This window comes from Bactrocera dorsalis, chromosome 2 (assembly GCF_023373825.1).
Source record: "Bactrocera dorsalis isolate Fly_Bdor chromosome 2, ASM2337382v1, whole genome shotgun sequence".
Taxonomy (NCBI): domain Eukaryota; kingdom Metazoa; phylum Arthropoda; class Insecta; order Diptera; family Tephritidae; genus Bactrocera; species Bactrocera dorsalis.
Genome location: NC_064304.1, coordinates 10,171,838 through 10,189,669, shown reverse-complemented (window position 1 = coordinate 10,189,669; position 17,832 = coordinate 10,171,838). Strand labels below are relative to the sequence as shown.

Here is a 17,832-nt window from a genome sequence, read left to right as displayed (position 1 = left end):
GCTGTCATTAGGCTCTAAAAGCATTTGAGAAAGTTGGTTAGAATTGTTGTTCACAAAGAGTTGGCAAGCAAGTTTCTGGTTGCTGGCCGAAAATTTAAATTTAGCTGCTTCACGCTAGCGTTTAGCTGCTAGAGCAGCATAAATTAGTTACTATTTACTATTTTCGCGTATATTTAGTTAGGTGTATAACCTCAAATTTTTCAATATGATTTTTATTATATATTTTAGGTCTTAAAAAAAAGTTAGAGACATCATGTACTTATAATTTAAGAAGTTTTTAGATAACACTTCTTTCTCAAAGCCACAATTTTGTTAATTCCCTAAAGATGACACTCTTTTAAATAATTTCACTTTTTTTAATTTTAGACAAGCAAATAATTCAATGTAGCTTCAATCTAGAGTTAGAGCATTATTTTCCAAGAGAACGACATGGCTTAGCTTCACAATCGTTGAATTTCTATGCCCTTGTTCATAGCCATCTTTTCCGATACTCATCGCTAACACGGACAGTTACAAATATCTTTGCAGTGAGATGCGGTAGCCAAACTGTGTGGATCTCAGGGTCACTGCTTTGTGAGAGGGAGCTTTAATGGGGCCATTTCGAAGTAATCGGTTTACCTCAGTGCTCTTCAAGGTCCCAACGCGTGTCCACGAGATGCGGCTGCAAGTGAGAATCTGTCTTGGCGAAAGCGGCTCGCACGTAAACGTGATCAAGTAAACCTTCTCCCAAGCTGGGCTTGTGCCGCTGGGTTTGAGACCCGCCACGTAAAAATGTAATCCCAATAAAAGGATCACTAAAGCCTCGGACTCTCGTTTTATGTTTGACCAAAAAATAAGTCACAATCATCTTAGAAAGTGACCGCTCATTAACGTGGCTGAAAATCTGCCAAAAAATTCAGTCTTTTAAGCTGTGTCATGTCGTCCGTATGAATGAAAATGGCGGTGTTTACGCCATTAAAATAGAAGAAGAAGGCAAATTGCTGCATATAGACACCTCCAAACGGAGATATAGTCCTTATTGGTCGCTTCACCCTGTAGAACGAGTCAATGGTGAACCACTACATGGTAACTAAAGTAAACTAAGAACATCAGCTTGTTTGATGGCTGACTTAAACTTGGCTATTTTCAGTCTTCGTATTCCGTTCTCGTATTTGAAGCGAAAATCGCTGCATTTTTGGACGTTTCGTCATGCTTAATAAAAATACGTCTCGTCATTAGTTTGATGCTGGTCGTAATACCTCGTTTTTGCAAAAGCATCCGGTCTTTTGTACCAATCTAGCATTAACGCGTTTCATACCCAAAACATTAAACAAAAATTATTGAAAGTGTCGGTTCATAAGAATTGTTTAGATCCCCTGCTTTCTCTCTGATATTCATTTTCTAGCTGGGTTGTAACAAAAAATAAAAACCCGATTCGGTTTGTGCGCGTGGTTTATATAGACCGGTCCGAGTGAAAACATTTCACATTTCTAAAACTAACCTTATCAAGATATCAAGTTTACAACGTATTTACAGAATATTTTTTGCTTCGTTTCTCTGGTCCTTTTGATATACTCGTATGTTGCATCCAGTGAAAGACAGAGGAGTGGGGATCAAGGACAATTCCTGCCGAATCCGGAGATATTATGGAGGCCCGGTGCTTGCAACAATATTTTGCAGATTTTTTTCCAACAACTGACTAAAATCATGCCTGGGCTCCGGGTACAATCAATAATTTCAAACTAATGGCAAAACTAGCTAAGAATAGACAAAAATTTTTTTGTCCCAGTATTAAAAAATTGCCAAAATGAATTAAAATTTACAACAACAACGAAAACAATACTAATGAAAAATAAATTTTTCTTAATTTTTTTTGAATATTTTGTAATCACCACACCTTTTGCAATTAACGGCCACTATTTAATTAAAATTTAATAAATATTTTTTGCAACCACAAATAATGAGCGAAAATATTAAAAAATTAATTCTTTAAAGAGCGCTTGCAACATTTCCGAATATTTTCTTGCCCGCCGAAAATTATTTCCACTAAAAAATTTAATTACTATTTTTATCTTCAACATACCCTTAGCGCGCGTGGCGAATTCGAATAGTCCACAGGCTCGCATCTGATATTATAGCCATTTAGCCAGCCGCCAATGCAGGACTGTGGAGTGAAAATGTGGAAAACATTAATAAAAAAATCATCAAAATTTATGTGCATATTGTATTTATTGGATATTTACCTCGTAGAATAGCCAAGCGCTGAACAGCACTTGCGCAAAATTGTAAACGATTAAGACTTTGCGCAACTCAAAAGGTTTTCTGTTTTCCATCAATTTGGGGCCCAGCACCTGTCGAGCGATAAACATGCAAAGAAACAGACATTCAATGATATGACAAATAAGTCAAAAGTGATAAATAAAAATAAAATAAATAAAAGTGAATAAAACTAAACTAAAAGCTGAGCATAGCAAACATAGAAAATCAAAGGCAGTAAAATCACTATAAAAACTTATGAATATGAGCATATAAAAAGCGCTTGATTTAACGGTTATTGCAAAATTATCATTAAGTGCATGTGTGTGTATGTATGCATTCATAGTTATATGTGTGTGTATGGCGACATGCATAAATTTCAAGCTTCAGTCATTCCTTTCTGCGCAAATTGAGCACAGAGGCTGTCGTTAAATGTGCCAATGCATTAAAGTCAAAGAAAAAAATCAAAAATAAACAACAACAATAAATACAAAGGAGAGGAGAGACAACAATAGTTGTAGTGGCGCGTGAAAAAGTTAAAATTTGGACAAACGCAACACAAAACGCGCACACATACATTTTAATATACACCCATACATACACACAAACACATGTATGTTTCAAAGCTAAAGAGTAGATGACAGCAATCATTGCCCAGCTTTGATTTCGTGATTACACACACACGCATACAAGGGTGCTCAGCATCACAAAAGAAATATGCAAAAGTCGTTTTTTTTCCACAAATCATTTGCAGCAACAACATAACAATGACTGTTATAATGAAGTTAACATTAATGTCAGTCAACAGAGGTGGCAATCATGTGAGCAAACATTTCAGTTTTTTGTAATGAAATCAAATTGGAGCTTAAACCCATGGTTTGCTGCTCAAACGAAGCCTAGAAAATGGCGAATTACAAAAGAAAAACAAAAAAGGTGAAAATAATGTATGTGCAAATAGACGTTGATATATAATTTGCACACCAAGCAATTAACAAAATCAACTTTGCCAATTTACACGGGTGTGAATTCGTTTTGACGCATGGCGCGCCACAGTGGCGCGGAGTTGACGAAAATTTAAAATGAAATAATCATATACACATATATTTTTCAATATAACCTCAAATAGTAAAATTAAATATTTTTTCCAATATTTTTGACAAAATTTTAGAATTTTAAAAAATATTTTGAAAAAGAAGGTTTATAAAATTTTTGTTGGGAACAGTGAATATAATCTCAATAAATCAAAAATTTTGATATGTAAATATTTTTGAAAAAATTTTAGAATTTTGAAAAATGTTTTGAAAATTTTTGTTGGGATCAGTGAATATAATCTCAATAAATCAAAAATTTTGATATGTAAATATTTTTGAAAAAATTTTAGAATTTTGAAAAATGTTTTGAAAAAAGGTTTAATGAAATTTGAATATATCCTCAAAAAATGTTACTTAAATATTGAACTTTAAATATTTTTGAAAAATATTTTAGAATCTTGAAAAATATTTTGAAAAACAGTTTAATAAAATAGCAATCAATTTTTTTGGGATCAACGAATATAACCTCAAAACGTGCTGCTAATGCTTTGAACAGAGTAATTTACATTCAATGAACTTAAATAAATAAAAATAAATAAATAAAAAATATTAAAAATATGCTTCGAATTCAATGAAGTTCTAAAAAGTGTATTTTTGACTCAATTAGTCAAATTAAAAAAAAACAAAAAAAAATGTTTAAAGTTGCTTTAAATTTTTTAAAGAAAGTTAACATAACAACGCAATTATATTTTTAAAATACTTTTTTCAATTTTCCCAAGAAGCATAAAATACAAAAACCTTGTCTTAACTTAAAATACCACAAACATATGGCATCCTTAAAGAATTTAATTTTATATAATTTCATGAGGGATAATGAAGAAAAACATTTAAATACAATTTTTAACTTTTTGATGGAATTTTTAAATTTTTCAACTAAAAAAAATAGATATATAAAAACTTCTAGATTTTTTTTAATTTTAATTTTATTAAAAGAAAAAAATCGAAATCAAACAATTTATTGGCCAACATTTGTGTGACCTCAACGCAAGTTAAGTCTTTTTAATTAACAATATTTTCAATACAAAAAATCTTCCAGCTAATTATTTTTTCAATTTTAATTTCAATTAAAAAAAATTTAAATCAAAAAATTTCTTTTTCGACTTTTTTTTAAATTTTGAAATTTTTCAAGTCGAAAAATTTCTTTAATTTTTTTGTTAACTTTTTAATAACATTTCAAGTCAAAAAAACTTCCAGAATTATATATTTCCAATTTTTAATTTCAATTAAAAAAAAAAAAATATCTTGACCAACATTTTTTAACAAAAGTTTTCAAGTTACAAAATTTTCTAGTGAATTATATTTTAAATTAAAAAAAAAATTTTAAATTTAAAAAAATTGTTGACCAACATTTTTGTGATCTCCACACACTTTTTAACAAAGTTTTAAAAATTTTCTGTGAAAAAAACTTCTAAATTTACATTTTTTCAATTTTTAATTTCAATTTTAAAAAATTTCAAGCCAAACAATTTTTTTACCAACATTTTTTAATTAAATTTTAATAAATATTTAAGTCAAAAAATCTTATCTAATTATGTCTCTATTATCGAATTATTTTCAAAAAATTATTTAAAAAAAAATTTAATTCAAAAAATTTCTTGACCAACATTTTTGTCAACTCTACACACTGTGCACCTTATTTTATAGCGCATTGCACACACACGTAGCTCATCGGAAGCACACAACACAGCTGTTGACAGTTGACATGCAGTTGGGTGTGTTGTTTGGTCAATAAATTAGTTGCATGCGCATTTCTCCATCAAAGTCAATGTTGAATTCAACTATTGAAATAGGTGTTGATTAATTTAATTAAACAAATATGGTTAATTTGATAGCAACGCGTGATTGACTGACATTTCTTGAACAGTTTTATGAGATCTTCTCATTGAAATACATATAAAAGGGAGGAATGTATTTTAATAAATTGCAAAACAAAAACGTAGAGAGATATTATGAAAGTGATTTCAAAGGAATTTTTAAATCAAAATAAATAACTTTGAGAAAGTTTATTAAAATAGCACTCATATGACGAAATAACTATTTTTCACATCATTTTTGTGCCAAAACTTATATTGAAAAGTGTCAAAACAGAGCTAAATATCTGTTTATTTAGGCAAAATGAATTGAAAAAGTCAAAGATTGGTTATTACAATGCTACTGGTAGATACCTCAAACAAATTTCTTTTTTTTTTGGCTCAATAAATTCAAAATATTTCTCATAATTAATTCAAAATATTGAAATATGTTTTCTAATATTAATTTAACAAACATAACAGCAAACAAATTCAGCTTTTAAGTTATACCTACAGCTTCTTTGAATACCGCACTTATTATAAGTCGAGTTTCGAGTTAGCTTCCTAAGTCTTTTGTAGCACTGCAACTGCCGTATCATTAAAAATTCAATAAAAATCTAAAATCATAAGCATAAATGCATATTCTGTCCAGCAATTTCCGCACTTATTCTCAAATAAAATATACCAAGCGCTCTAAAATTGCATTCTTATCACACAAATCAATTGTTTTTTTATCACTTCCTCAACAAGTTCGTCGCTTAAGTCTTTTGTCTCGCCCAAAGCAGCAGCGAAGCAGGAAGTATACGAAACCGCAGCATGCCACTTTAAAATCTATATAATCGAAACTATCAATACGACGACCTTTATTACATTTTTATGCAGAAGTCGGTTATTTTTATAACACACGCACACCAACACCACAAACTACCCATGTATGCATGTGTGTATGGCTTAATTAATGCAGACCTAAGTGAGACTACGAGTGCACTCAATGACCCTGAACTCTTTTCAAGCTATTAAAATCAAAACTTGCAGTCGAAACCTAAAACTAAACAAAAAATTGAATAAATAATAACAAAAACAAAAGCCATATGCACATGCTTTTTCGGCTGATTTGCCATCGCTTCGAGGGTGAAGGGACAATTAGCACAGTTGAATATTTTTCGATAAAAACAAGCAAGCAAACTGCGAGGGGAAAACACGTTGTTGGACCAGTTCGTTGCGGTTACTTTGATATTTATGCTTTTATCAGCTATTTTTATGGCTTACAGGTATATGCATGTCTTTTTGGTTTGGTGGGAATATGCGCGTATGCAAGTGCGAAGGTTGGGTTAATTCACAGATTTATCATATGATTTATTAAAATTATAGGAGTATAATTTATCAAAACGTAATATTTGTTAAGGAGACGAAAAAATAAATTTTAATTAAATAGTTTTTCAGAAAGCTTACCATTTAGTTTGGTATTAATGTATTTACGATCACTAAATGCTCGACTAATTCTCCTTGACAGGGAGAACTTCAAGGACGATCTCGTTGTCCTCTGTTCAGGGTTGGATATTAGTCGCATATCCCGGCGCATAGAAAAAGCCCTTGAGATCTCCGCCGGCTGGGTGGAGAGCCACGGATTAACTGTTAATCCGGAGAAAAGAAATTTGTCTCTTCACAAGAAGAACGAAAACTTTGCAATTCAATCTCCATTTATTAAGGGGTAGAACTATTACACTCTCGAGCTCAGTCAAATATCTGGGTATTATCCTAGATAAAAAACTAAGCTGAGAGAATTAAGAGCTGGACTTAAAGCTTCGAAAATGAAAAAGAGTACAATATAGTAGCTCTAAAAATTTTATTCAGAGATTACTTTTCTAAATATATGGACAAAGTTATTGCAAACCTCAGTATCATTTGAAAAACATAAAAAGGATGCTGCAGCTTGGTTAAAGCTGCCATTCTAAATTAGTAGTCTTGCTGCCACATAAGACTGGTTTTGACGGGACATAATAATGCTGTCTTGTTTATGGCTAATACCTGAGCTGCACGATTTCAGCGTCTATTATTTATTATTTCCTTCTCTTTCAGGGCTTTGCTATATGCTAAGAAAATTGTACATTTTTCATTTCACTCCAACCTTCACTTGTTGATAGCGCAAGTCAGTGCTTGCTGCCAGCATACAACAACTTCTTCTTCTTAATTGACGTAGATAGCTTACAACTAGTTTTAGTAATTGTATCTTGTTGTTTCATATTTTCACTTTGTCCTTTCTGTGCATGCACTCACCTTCACAAAGTATGCGTAGGACAAACTGATCGCTATGGTGGGGAAGGGCGAATCCATCAATGGCCAATCTCGTGTGCGCGGATCAGATTTGTTGTCCATGAGATCACGCCAGCCAGCGTAAATTGTGTTGATGTAGTAGTCCTGCAAGGAGAAAAAGAAGCGAAAAGAGAGAATAGTTAAAAATTGTGAAGATGGTATAATTTTACGAGAATATTCTAGCTGAGGGTAATGAACGTACTAAGTGTAATAGGGGTTATAAATATTGGTTGCAATTTTATATTATTATTTATTATATTATAATACATGAGCATATAATTGCTGATTCAGAAATGTAATGCTTGTGATAACAAAATTCGGGATGTTGAAAATTAATATACATACATACATATATACATACATGTATGTGTATATTTACATTTTCTCGCGTTTAGAACTTCGGTATTCGTAGAACAGATGCAGAAATCATTAATAATGCGATATAAGTTTCGGGATCCCGAGAAACCATATGTACATAAATATATATTTTCGAGTTTAGAACGTCGGTATAAAAATCGGTCGGTTATAAAAATTCGGGATCCCGAAATAGTTTATTTTCGGGATCGCCATTTCGGGATTCACATTTTTATTTATTTTGATGATAGCTTCCTAGTCGTAATAGTATCCAATCCATTGAAATAATAATTTATTGAAAAAATTTATATTTATTGATTGAATTAATGATATTTTTTTGAAAAACGAAATCCGAAAATTTTTCACTAAACTTATTAAAATTTTTATTTGATGCACTTAAAAAAAGTCTCGAAAATCATAAAACCAGTTATTCTAAAATTTAATAAGCATTATTTTGATAGAAATTTATTGCATAACATAAATGGACAACCATTTGGCGGCTTAGACTAAGCTCCCACGCTGCCTGCCATTAATTGAATTCACAAATTCCAGCTTTAATTATTTGTAAACAAATTCTATATGGAAATTATCGGTATTAAGTGGACTTGTTTACAAAAATGTTGTGCTTAAGTCAAAGTCATATACATACATATGTATAAGTTAACAGTAAATCACTTCAACCCCAATTAAGCTTAAGCACTTAACAGTTTGCTTATGAGCAGTGGGCAATGCTTGACCATAAGTGAGTACTTGATCTTTGGAAAGCGATTTAAAGGCTTTTTGTAACGGTCACGTTACCACTTTGAGGTTAAAACAATAAGAAATAAACAAAACAAAGTTTAAAATGTTACTAAGCTATACAAAAATGTAAAAATGGCGCAGTGAGTTGGGGAAGTCTGAGGTTTTAAGTGAAAAGTGAGAGGAAGAAAAATTGTGTTCGAAGATGTTTCGTCGAGTTCTAATATTTAAAGAAACAAAAATTAATTAAAAATCTTTATTAATAAATAGAAAATTATATGCTTCTAAACAACAACTATATATCCTCAGTACACTCATGCTTTTAAAAGCAATCATTTTCATTTCCATTTTTACTTTTCATGCTCATGTTCGCCTTCCTTTCATTACGTGTATGCTCCTGTAACCACGAACAGCATGTACAGCATACCGCCGTGCAATTTCGCTTTCAATTTTGATTCTTTACTTGTCCAGCACCATGTTCACGTGCTTTGTAATCTTGTTCGAAACCAGGGCGGATAAGAGAATTACAAAAGACTGCGCGCGCCGCCTGTCAAAGCAAGGCGTTTAACGTGACAAAGTAGACAGACAGTCATTAAGTGCTGCCAGTTGCTTTCTTGACGAACATATGTACATACATAAGCACCTATGTTTGCATGTAGGTGTTCCGCTGGAATTATGTTGCATACATATTGATACAAAGCGCCCATTTAAGATTAGATAAACGCGAAATGCAGCAAAAATTGGTTATGAAGGAATTCCAGCAACAACATTTTGTAAACATTTTGGATTAAAGCGGCGTTCTGCTGCTGCAGCTTCAGGCTCTGCTGCTGGTACATTTTGACCTCAATTTTTAAGAACGTGACAAAATTTATAATTCATATTTATTTCGGTATGTGCTGGTATATTTATTAATTTATTTCGAAATTAATTAAAATATGCTTGATTAATGGCTGTAACACAGTGCATATTAATTAAATAATCACAGGCCATATTTCAGCAGGAAGAGTGTAACCTCCCCAAATTGCTGGAATTGGTATAAATTATAGCATTTTTTAAGTGAGTTATTCAATTATATGGTAAAAGAGCTATTACAAATAATTTTTAACAAAATTTGTCTATAAGGCTTTTCAATCCACTCACCACACAACTCGCAAGTCATCATTGGAAAATTCTATGAAGGTCTTACTAATATAAGCCAAAATATGATTGTAGAGCTAATTAAAATTTTTTCGAAAATTTTAAAAATTCATAATATTTTCGGGATCCCGAAATACAAAATTAAGTTTTCGGGATTATTAAAAATATTTTTACTTAAAGCGATTTTTCGTTAAAATGAACTAAAATATTAAGAAAACATTACTACTTCTAAGATAAATAAAGTTTCGGGATTCTGATTTAGCTTTCGGGTCTTTAGAACGTCAAACTTTCTACATGTACATACATACATATTATATTACTTAAAATGACATTGTAATGTTTTTTTTAAATTCAGTGAAAAAAGGCTGCTATATAGTGCAAAAAAAGGGATGATTAGTTTAAGAATGGAAAATTATTTTTGTCTGCATTGGAACTAATACAATGTTTAAGGAAATCAATTTTATTTTAAACGTGTCTTTAAATTGTAGTATATTTTTTTAATGAATATTACAAAAAAAATCGGAAGTCCGAAATTATAATTTTGCAATCCCGAAAAGCGCAATGGCATATTTTAATTTTTGCAACAAATATTAATATATTAATTGGAAAACATTTTTAATAAACAAATATATGTTTCAAAAAATTCAAAAAAATTTTGGGATTCCGAAAGTACTGCTTTACAATCCCGAAATAATATATTTTTATTTATTTTTTCAACAAATATTTATTGCAAAATAAAACTTATTCAACACAACTTGGAGGTATTCTAATGTGCCTACTTTGCAGTTTTTCTCATTTATTATAGAAACTTCTACAAAGTCAGTCAACTTTTGCTAATTTATACTCAAATATGTATTTATACATGCTCAACTGATTAATTTCACTTTTATAAACATTCTTCATAAATAGCGTCACACCTAAGCAGACTGTAAGTAGCTGCGTTGTAATTTTATTTTTCATGAATATTATACTATTACTGTTAGTCTGCACTGTTACTGCAAGTAGAAACGTGCAGACAATAAACAGTTTTTTAGGTTTCAGTGCTCTTACGAGCCCGTTAAAAAGAGTAGATGACTTCGCATACTTATAAGGAAACAATTTACTTGCCAAACAAGCACTAAATAAATGTTAGTTTTGAGAACAAATTCCGAACATGTCAATTTACCGTCAGGCAATGTTGATTATGTTAAGTACAGTTTAACAGTCAACTGCAAAATGCATACTTGTAAAAGTGTATACAAATGTGCGGATTAGAGTTGAACACTTAACATGGGAACAATATAAGAAATCGTTTTTGTTGAGATTTAAGTGTTTACTTAAAATTTAATTTATAATTTATTTTTTTTATTAACGTTAGCAGCATGCCGATGTTATTATAAGGAAAAATTTTACATTGCCACTGCTATGTTAAATGAGCCTGTAAACATTGTAAATACATTTTTACATTGCCACTGTTAAAAACTCCTTTGCTAAATGAGTCTGTAAACATCTTCTAACATTGTCACTGTTAATGACTTTTATGTTAAATGAGTCTGTAAAGCATCTGCATGCCTTTTTAACTAAACATATGTTAGCAGTCGAAATTACTGTTAACAGTAATGCAAACATTACAGCAACTGCAGAGCCCGAGTCGAAATTACTCCTCTGTCTATTGTCTTGCTGCATGACTCTGTAAAGCTGTTAAGCTAACTGGCATCTCACTAAATTGAACATAATAAATTAAATATGCAACTGTATAATTTTATAACTGCACACCTCTAATGCATATACAAACATACAGAGTTTAGTAAATAAATTCTAACGTAAGCACTTAAGTGTTGCTGCAAGTATAAACATTTCCTAGCAATTTCTATGACAATATTTGCACTTGGCTGATGAGAAGAAAATATGAAAACAACAACAAAAGCAATTTACATTCTTACATATATAAGTTAGATATATATATATTAGATAATCGCACGTCTTTGTATATTGAAAAATTATATTATAAATGAACTGACGTGATTGAGCTTCTAGTTAAGTATATGCATGTGTGTCTTGTTGTACGGCTTTTAGGTAGTCTGTAACATGAAATAACACCCTTTTAATTGGTCTACTAAGCGTTCACTTAGCGTGTAGACAATTCCGCTGGCGCATTGGAAAATTCGCTTATGATTAATAAGTGGTTTTTATTATACAAAAACAATAATTTACGTTATTATTTTTTTTCTTATGCGCGGGGCAACAAGTAAATGAATTAAAAATTTCCAACTGATTTTTAATGATTATGTGGAATTTTGGAAATATTTTTAAGTTTTTTAAAGCATTATTATTAAGGCTTATATTTTATTCCGTTTGACCTTCAGTTTCGGGCAATATAAATATATTTTTTTTTAAATTCTATTAGCCAATATTTCAATAGTGCGTTTTTAAGCTTGAACGGCTGTAAAACTTATAGTTTTTGAATTTTATTTCAGACTAGATCTATATTTTTTTAACAACCCGTGTCAAACCAAATTAAATGCATATGTGAACATGTTGATTTACAATACGCGAACTTGTCTTTCGGTTTCTGAGATATCGCTCTAAAATTTTGCACTCATTCCTTTATCTCCTAAAAGCTACTCGTATGTCGGAATCGCCCTTATCGGATCACTATAGCATATAGCTGTTATACAAATTGAACAATCGAAGTCAATACCCTGTAAGTAAAATCTTTTTATTTATTTTTTTCAACAAGGTATCGTCAAGAAATTCGGCATAGATTATTACTCAGAGCATTGCAGTAATCTCCGAAGAGATTGTTCAAATCGGACCACTATAGCATATAGCTGCCATACAAATTGATCGTTAAAAATCGGGGTAAATACATTGTTATACCCTCAGGCTTATAAAAAATGCACTCGTGAATGTTAATATAGACGAAATTAACGTCTTCGCTGGTTTTATGTTAATTTCCTTTGCGCTGAAATGTAGGCAACATTTATTATGCTGTTTTTTGGCGTAATAAATCAATTGCTGTAGCACTTCTAGAACAAAAAATTATGATAACAGTAAAAAGTACAATAAAATAATTTTTTTGAAATCGCAAATTAATGTTATATACATTATTTAAATTATTTTATTTAAAAAAAATCACAAAAAATATTTGATTTTAGTATTTAAAGTGTGTTGTCAAGCTGTTTCGACACTTTTCAAGTTCATGTAATAACAACTGTATATATTTTTATACACCTCAAAGCGGATCTACAAAAATCCCTTGAACATTTCTTAACTCAAATTCAATTTACTACCGCAACCCTCTCAAAAAGCTTGCTCTTTATAAACCGGCTAACATTAAAAGTGCTAAGATGACAGTTGTAAAATTATTTATGTAAATTACGAAGTGCTTAACTGAAAAAATTTACTACAAAGTCCACATTTGTTTGTATACAAACAACACAAACACATACACACTTTAATTTGTATTTCGTAAAGAGGAACATGATTCTATTGTGCATTTGTCGCTGTAATCAAGCAGCATTCCTTGCATGCTACGCCTTACTTCAGTAACAAATAGCTGCATGCGTGTGTGTGCACTAGCATAAACTGAATTGAAGCTTGCATTTTGCGCCTGCGCCTCAGCGCACAATCAAAGCAGCGTTTAATTGCCGATGCAAAAAAGAGGGCGGTGTTGTTGTTTTCATTGTAACTTAATTATTTTGCACGCTACCGGCTTTTTACTAGTGTGCTTTTGTATTATTTAGTTGCGTCACTTATTACGACGTGTTCTAGAATGTTACAAAAAGGAAACGGAAAAAAACAAAGACAGAAGAAAGCGGCGGGTTTCAGCAGCTACATACATTAACTAAAAGCATGCTACAAGCAAGTTCAATGCACGCATACACTGACAACCGTGAATGGAGGGGGACTCCTAACAGATACATATATGTATGTATGTATATATACATTCACACATATACGAGTATATTATATAGAATGTAGTATGTCTGAAGAATTTAGTGGCGTCACTACTGCTCATAGACCGGCTCTGGCCGGTTAGACGCGCGGAAAATTTCCAATATTTCGTTTGTGCGCATACAAAGTTAGAGCAGTTCCTCGTTTAAGGCTGGTTTATGCTAACAATTTGGACTACAGCTATTTTGTGTGTATGTATTTATTCCGCACGCGTCTGAATGAGATACGTCGGAATTAAAAGGCAGAAAACGTGATTGCAAATGTGTTTGCAAAAAAGCGGCAAACGGAAAAAAACAGAAAGCTGGCAAAGGCAGGAAAATTTTTCGATCAAAATAAAACATGAAAATAAGATTTGAATTCCTAAAATATTGGCGCAATAATAAATAAAAGAGTAGCCTTGGAAGATATCTGCTGAAATAAAAAAGTTTTCCATACAAGAACCCGATTTTGATTTGCCAGTTTGTACGGCAGCTATAATAGTATAGATAGTTCGATATCGGCGATTTTAGCGCTATTTTGACCAAATAGACTGAGAAAAAATTCACGAAGATATCTCAAATAAAAAAGTTTTCTATACAAGAACATAATTTTGATTTGCCAGTTTGTATGGCACCTATATCCTATAATAGTTCGATATCGGCGATTCTAACAAATTAGCAGCCTCTTGAGAAGAAATAGACGTGAGAAAAAATTCAGAACGATATCTCAAAAACTGAGAGACTACTTCGTTAAGCAAGCAGGCGTCCAAACTGCCAGTTTGTATGGCAGCTATATCCTATAACAGTCTAATTTCGGCGATACTAACAAATAAAAAGTCTCTTCAGAAGAAATGGACGTGAGCAAAATTTCAGAACGATATCTCAAAAAATGACAGACCATTGCGTTACACAAACAGACGGCCCTTGTTTCTTTAGGGTCATAATAAGTAAAAAACTCAAATAAATATTAATAAAATATATAAATGTTAACAACATTACAAAAATAAACAGCTACTACCTCACTTTCCACATATGTACTTACAACAAAAACAACAAACGCTAAGTGAAGGAAAACTGCTAGCAATACAAATAATGCCGCACAATTAAAGCAAACACAAAAAAACCGAAAAAGCAAAGTCCACGTTAAAGCCAACAACAACAATAACAACATCAGCAGCAAAACACTTGAATTAAGCAATCATTAGTAAATCGAAAATATTGCATAGTCAAACGTTTTATTTATAAATGCAGCATGTTGTGCGCGGTTGCCCGCTCGCCGGTTCTTAAGCCGCATACCGGTTGCACACGCATGCCACATTACGCTGCACTACCGCTTGGCTGCTCATGGCCAGAATAGCCATCGAGCCGGGCGCACACATGCACACATACATACTTACATGTGTGCAGATGTGCTTACTGCCGCCAGAGGCGGCCAGCTGTAGCAGCAAGACAAATGCAACGCCGCAAGTCGATCAGGTTGGTTGGCATTTTTTGTGCGGCGCTGAAGCCACGGACACTAGACACTAATGCGCTGAGATTGCTTCTGTGTGGCTTCCACTGTCAGGAAAATAAAAGCAACATTGGTAGTCGGCGCATGCGCGCACTGCTGTTTGCTCTAATTTATATTTTATTCGTTTATGCGCGTGTTTATTATTTTTATTTCTTCGACTTTATTCTACTTGCACTTTGCTGCCACTCAGCCGCCTTCCATTGACTGCAATCGATTGCGTTGCATGTAATGACTTTAAAAGCGCACATTTGTTGCATGCAACATGTATTCTATTATGCTCAACTCACTGCTTATTGTTTAATCGCACTCGAGCTGTAAGACATGGAGAAGTCTGCTTGTAAATATTGTTTCGTTTCGGTTTCATTGACTCGTTTAATGATTGGTGAGCACTTCGTAGACATTTAAATTTGAGATTGGCGAAGTGTGGTGCGTTTGCACCTGTATACAGTAGTTGGTAAAAGAAATAAGAGAATTAGAGATTTTAGGCTTTTTGATGCTTTTTAAGTCAAAATTTAGTTTCTTAAATCTTAAAAAGTTAATAAAATTGAGATTAAATGGATGGATCATCGACTTATTCGTCTATATACGTATATGTATGTACAGGCAGATCGACTGCAGGGTATAAAAATGATTCTTTCGGAAGTGTCAAATATTTGTTTTATTCTTTATTTTAATTTATATTTTGATTTTAGTGTTAAATTAGTTTTAATTGTAATTTTTATTTTAATTATAATTTTTAATTAATTTTTAAAATTTTTAATTTTTATTTTAACTTTAAGTTTTTTATTAATTTTAACTTTAATTGTAATTTTAATTTAAATCTTAAGTTTTTTGTTAATTTTATTTTTAACTTTAATTGCCATTTTAATTTTTATATTTTATTGTCATTTTATATTTTATTTTAATTTAATTTGGTTTTTAATTTTGATTTTAACTTTAATTATAATTTTAATTTATATCTTAAGTTTTTTTTTTAATTTTAATTTTAATTGTCATTGTCATTTTAGTTTTTGTTTTATTTTTAATTAAATTTTTATTTTAATTAATTTTTTTTTTAATTTTAAATTATATTTAAATTTTTACTATAATTATTATTGTAATCGAAGTTTAATTTTAATTTTATATTTAATTTTTATTATAATTTTAAATTTAAATTTAATTTTGATTTTAATTTTAATTTCATTTTAAATTAACTTTATTTAAATTTTAATTTTAAATCTAATAGTAATTTTTATTTTCATTTAAATTTTAACCTTAGTTTTAATTGTAATTGTAAGTTTAAATATAATTTAAAGTTTAATATTAATTTTAATTTTAATTAACTAATTTATTTAGCTTTGTACTTTAAAGTTTGATATTAATTTTGATTTTAATTTTAGTTTTAATTTTAATTTTAACATTAGAAATTGTTAACCTAAATTTAATTCAATTAAATTAAAGTGATTAAAATAATTTTTTTTTTGTTTTTAGATAATTTATTTGTTTTAGCTTTTGCTTTATTCCAATTCAATTATGATTTTAATTTTAGTTTCACTTTTATTTTCCATTTTTATTTATATTTTTTATTTTTATGTTATTTTGCTAATTTTTATTTTTGATTTATTGTGCTTATTCGTTTTTCATTATATTAATTTACGATTTTAAGCAATTAATTGAAATTTCACTTGACTTTAACAACATTTTTAGCTTTGTTTACTTAGAAGATTTGTTGTTGGTAATGAAAAATATTCAGTGCTTTTAATAAATAACAGTCACGGACAGCCACTTATAACACCAATAAGATAATTGTACGAAAAATCTTATACATTTTATATTTTCATGCATAAAGCAACAATATAAAAAGAATAAATCATTAATTTGCCAGAAGTAAGCTTAACACTCATGCAATTTTAATATAATCTAACATTGAAGCCTAAAAAATAGCTACTTAATCCTTTGTTTGCATGACAAAACGTCTTTAAAGGTAACCGGAAGGAAGGCCAGAGCGAAAAACAATAATTCTATAAATGAGGAAAGAATGAGAAAAAAATGATGGCTCATAATCGCCAAGTAATTATAATTGTATTCTAAAACAATATTGTTTGCTCTGTTTCATGTGAGAATCAGCTTTAATGTCTGCTTATTTATTACACAATAAAGTCATAATGGCAAATTAATTTGTTAATATTGTTATCGTTAATTTGAAAAGTGTGCCAGAAGCAATAAAAAAATTTTAAGATAACATCAATACTCGCGTGACCTTGTGTTGTTGGCGGTTACTGTAATTAAGTGTATTGGTAGTGGAGTTCTTGGTTGGAGTACGAAATCTGTGTGTGTGTGTGAGCGAATTTATATATTATTCAAGCGTTTGAAAGTTGCCTATATTGAAAATTAAGTATAAATTTGGCTTAATCAGCGTCGGTCAGAAAGTAGGTCAGTTTTTAGGTGTATTTATAGTTTAGTTGTAGTTTTTTGATTTTATTATATTTTGGAAAATTTAATAAATATTCTTGTGTAGAAAAAAAAAAATAATTAAAACGTTTTTCAATAAGTATGATGTACGGCAAACACCCGAAAACATGAACAACATTGGGAAACCCATGCATTGTCTATACGACGGTCTGGCCAAAACCATAGTAAAGAAAATCAAAATCCGATAGAAATAGCTACCTGAGTACAAAATTGTCAAAGTCATTTTTTTGTATAAAACGCTCTATAGTCCCCTTAGTTCATTGTACACTGCTATATATTGTTTCTCAAGTGCACTCACT

The 17,832-nt window shown here is 30.7% G+C and overlaps 1 protein-coding gene across 3 annotated transcripts in view; it reads right to left on the bottom strand.

Annotated features, from left to right (window-relative positions):
* LOC105223668 (elongation of very long chain fatty acids protein) overlaps positions 1–17,832 on the bottom strand; it is a 57,150-nt gene that overhangs the window by 2,874 nt on the left and 36,444 nt on the right. For all 3 annotated transcript variants that reach the window (XM_049449399.1, XM_049449398.1, XM_049449400.1), the window contains exons 2-4: positions 7,394–7,534; positions 2,223–2,330; positions 2,063–2,143 (exon numbers count right to left, since the gene is read on the bottom strand). In XM_049449399.1, the coding sequence (XP_049305356.1) occupies positions 2,063–2,143; positions 2,223–2,330; positions 7,394–7,534 (330 nt within the window). The remainder of the gene's footprint in view (positions 1–2,062; positions 2,144–2,222; positions 2,331–7,393; positions 7,535–17,832) is intronic.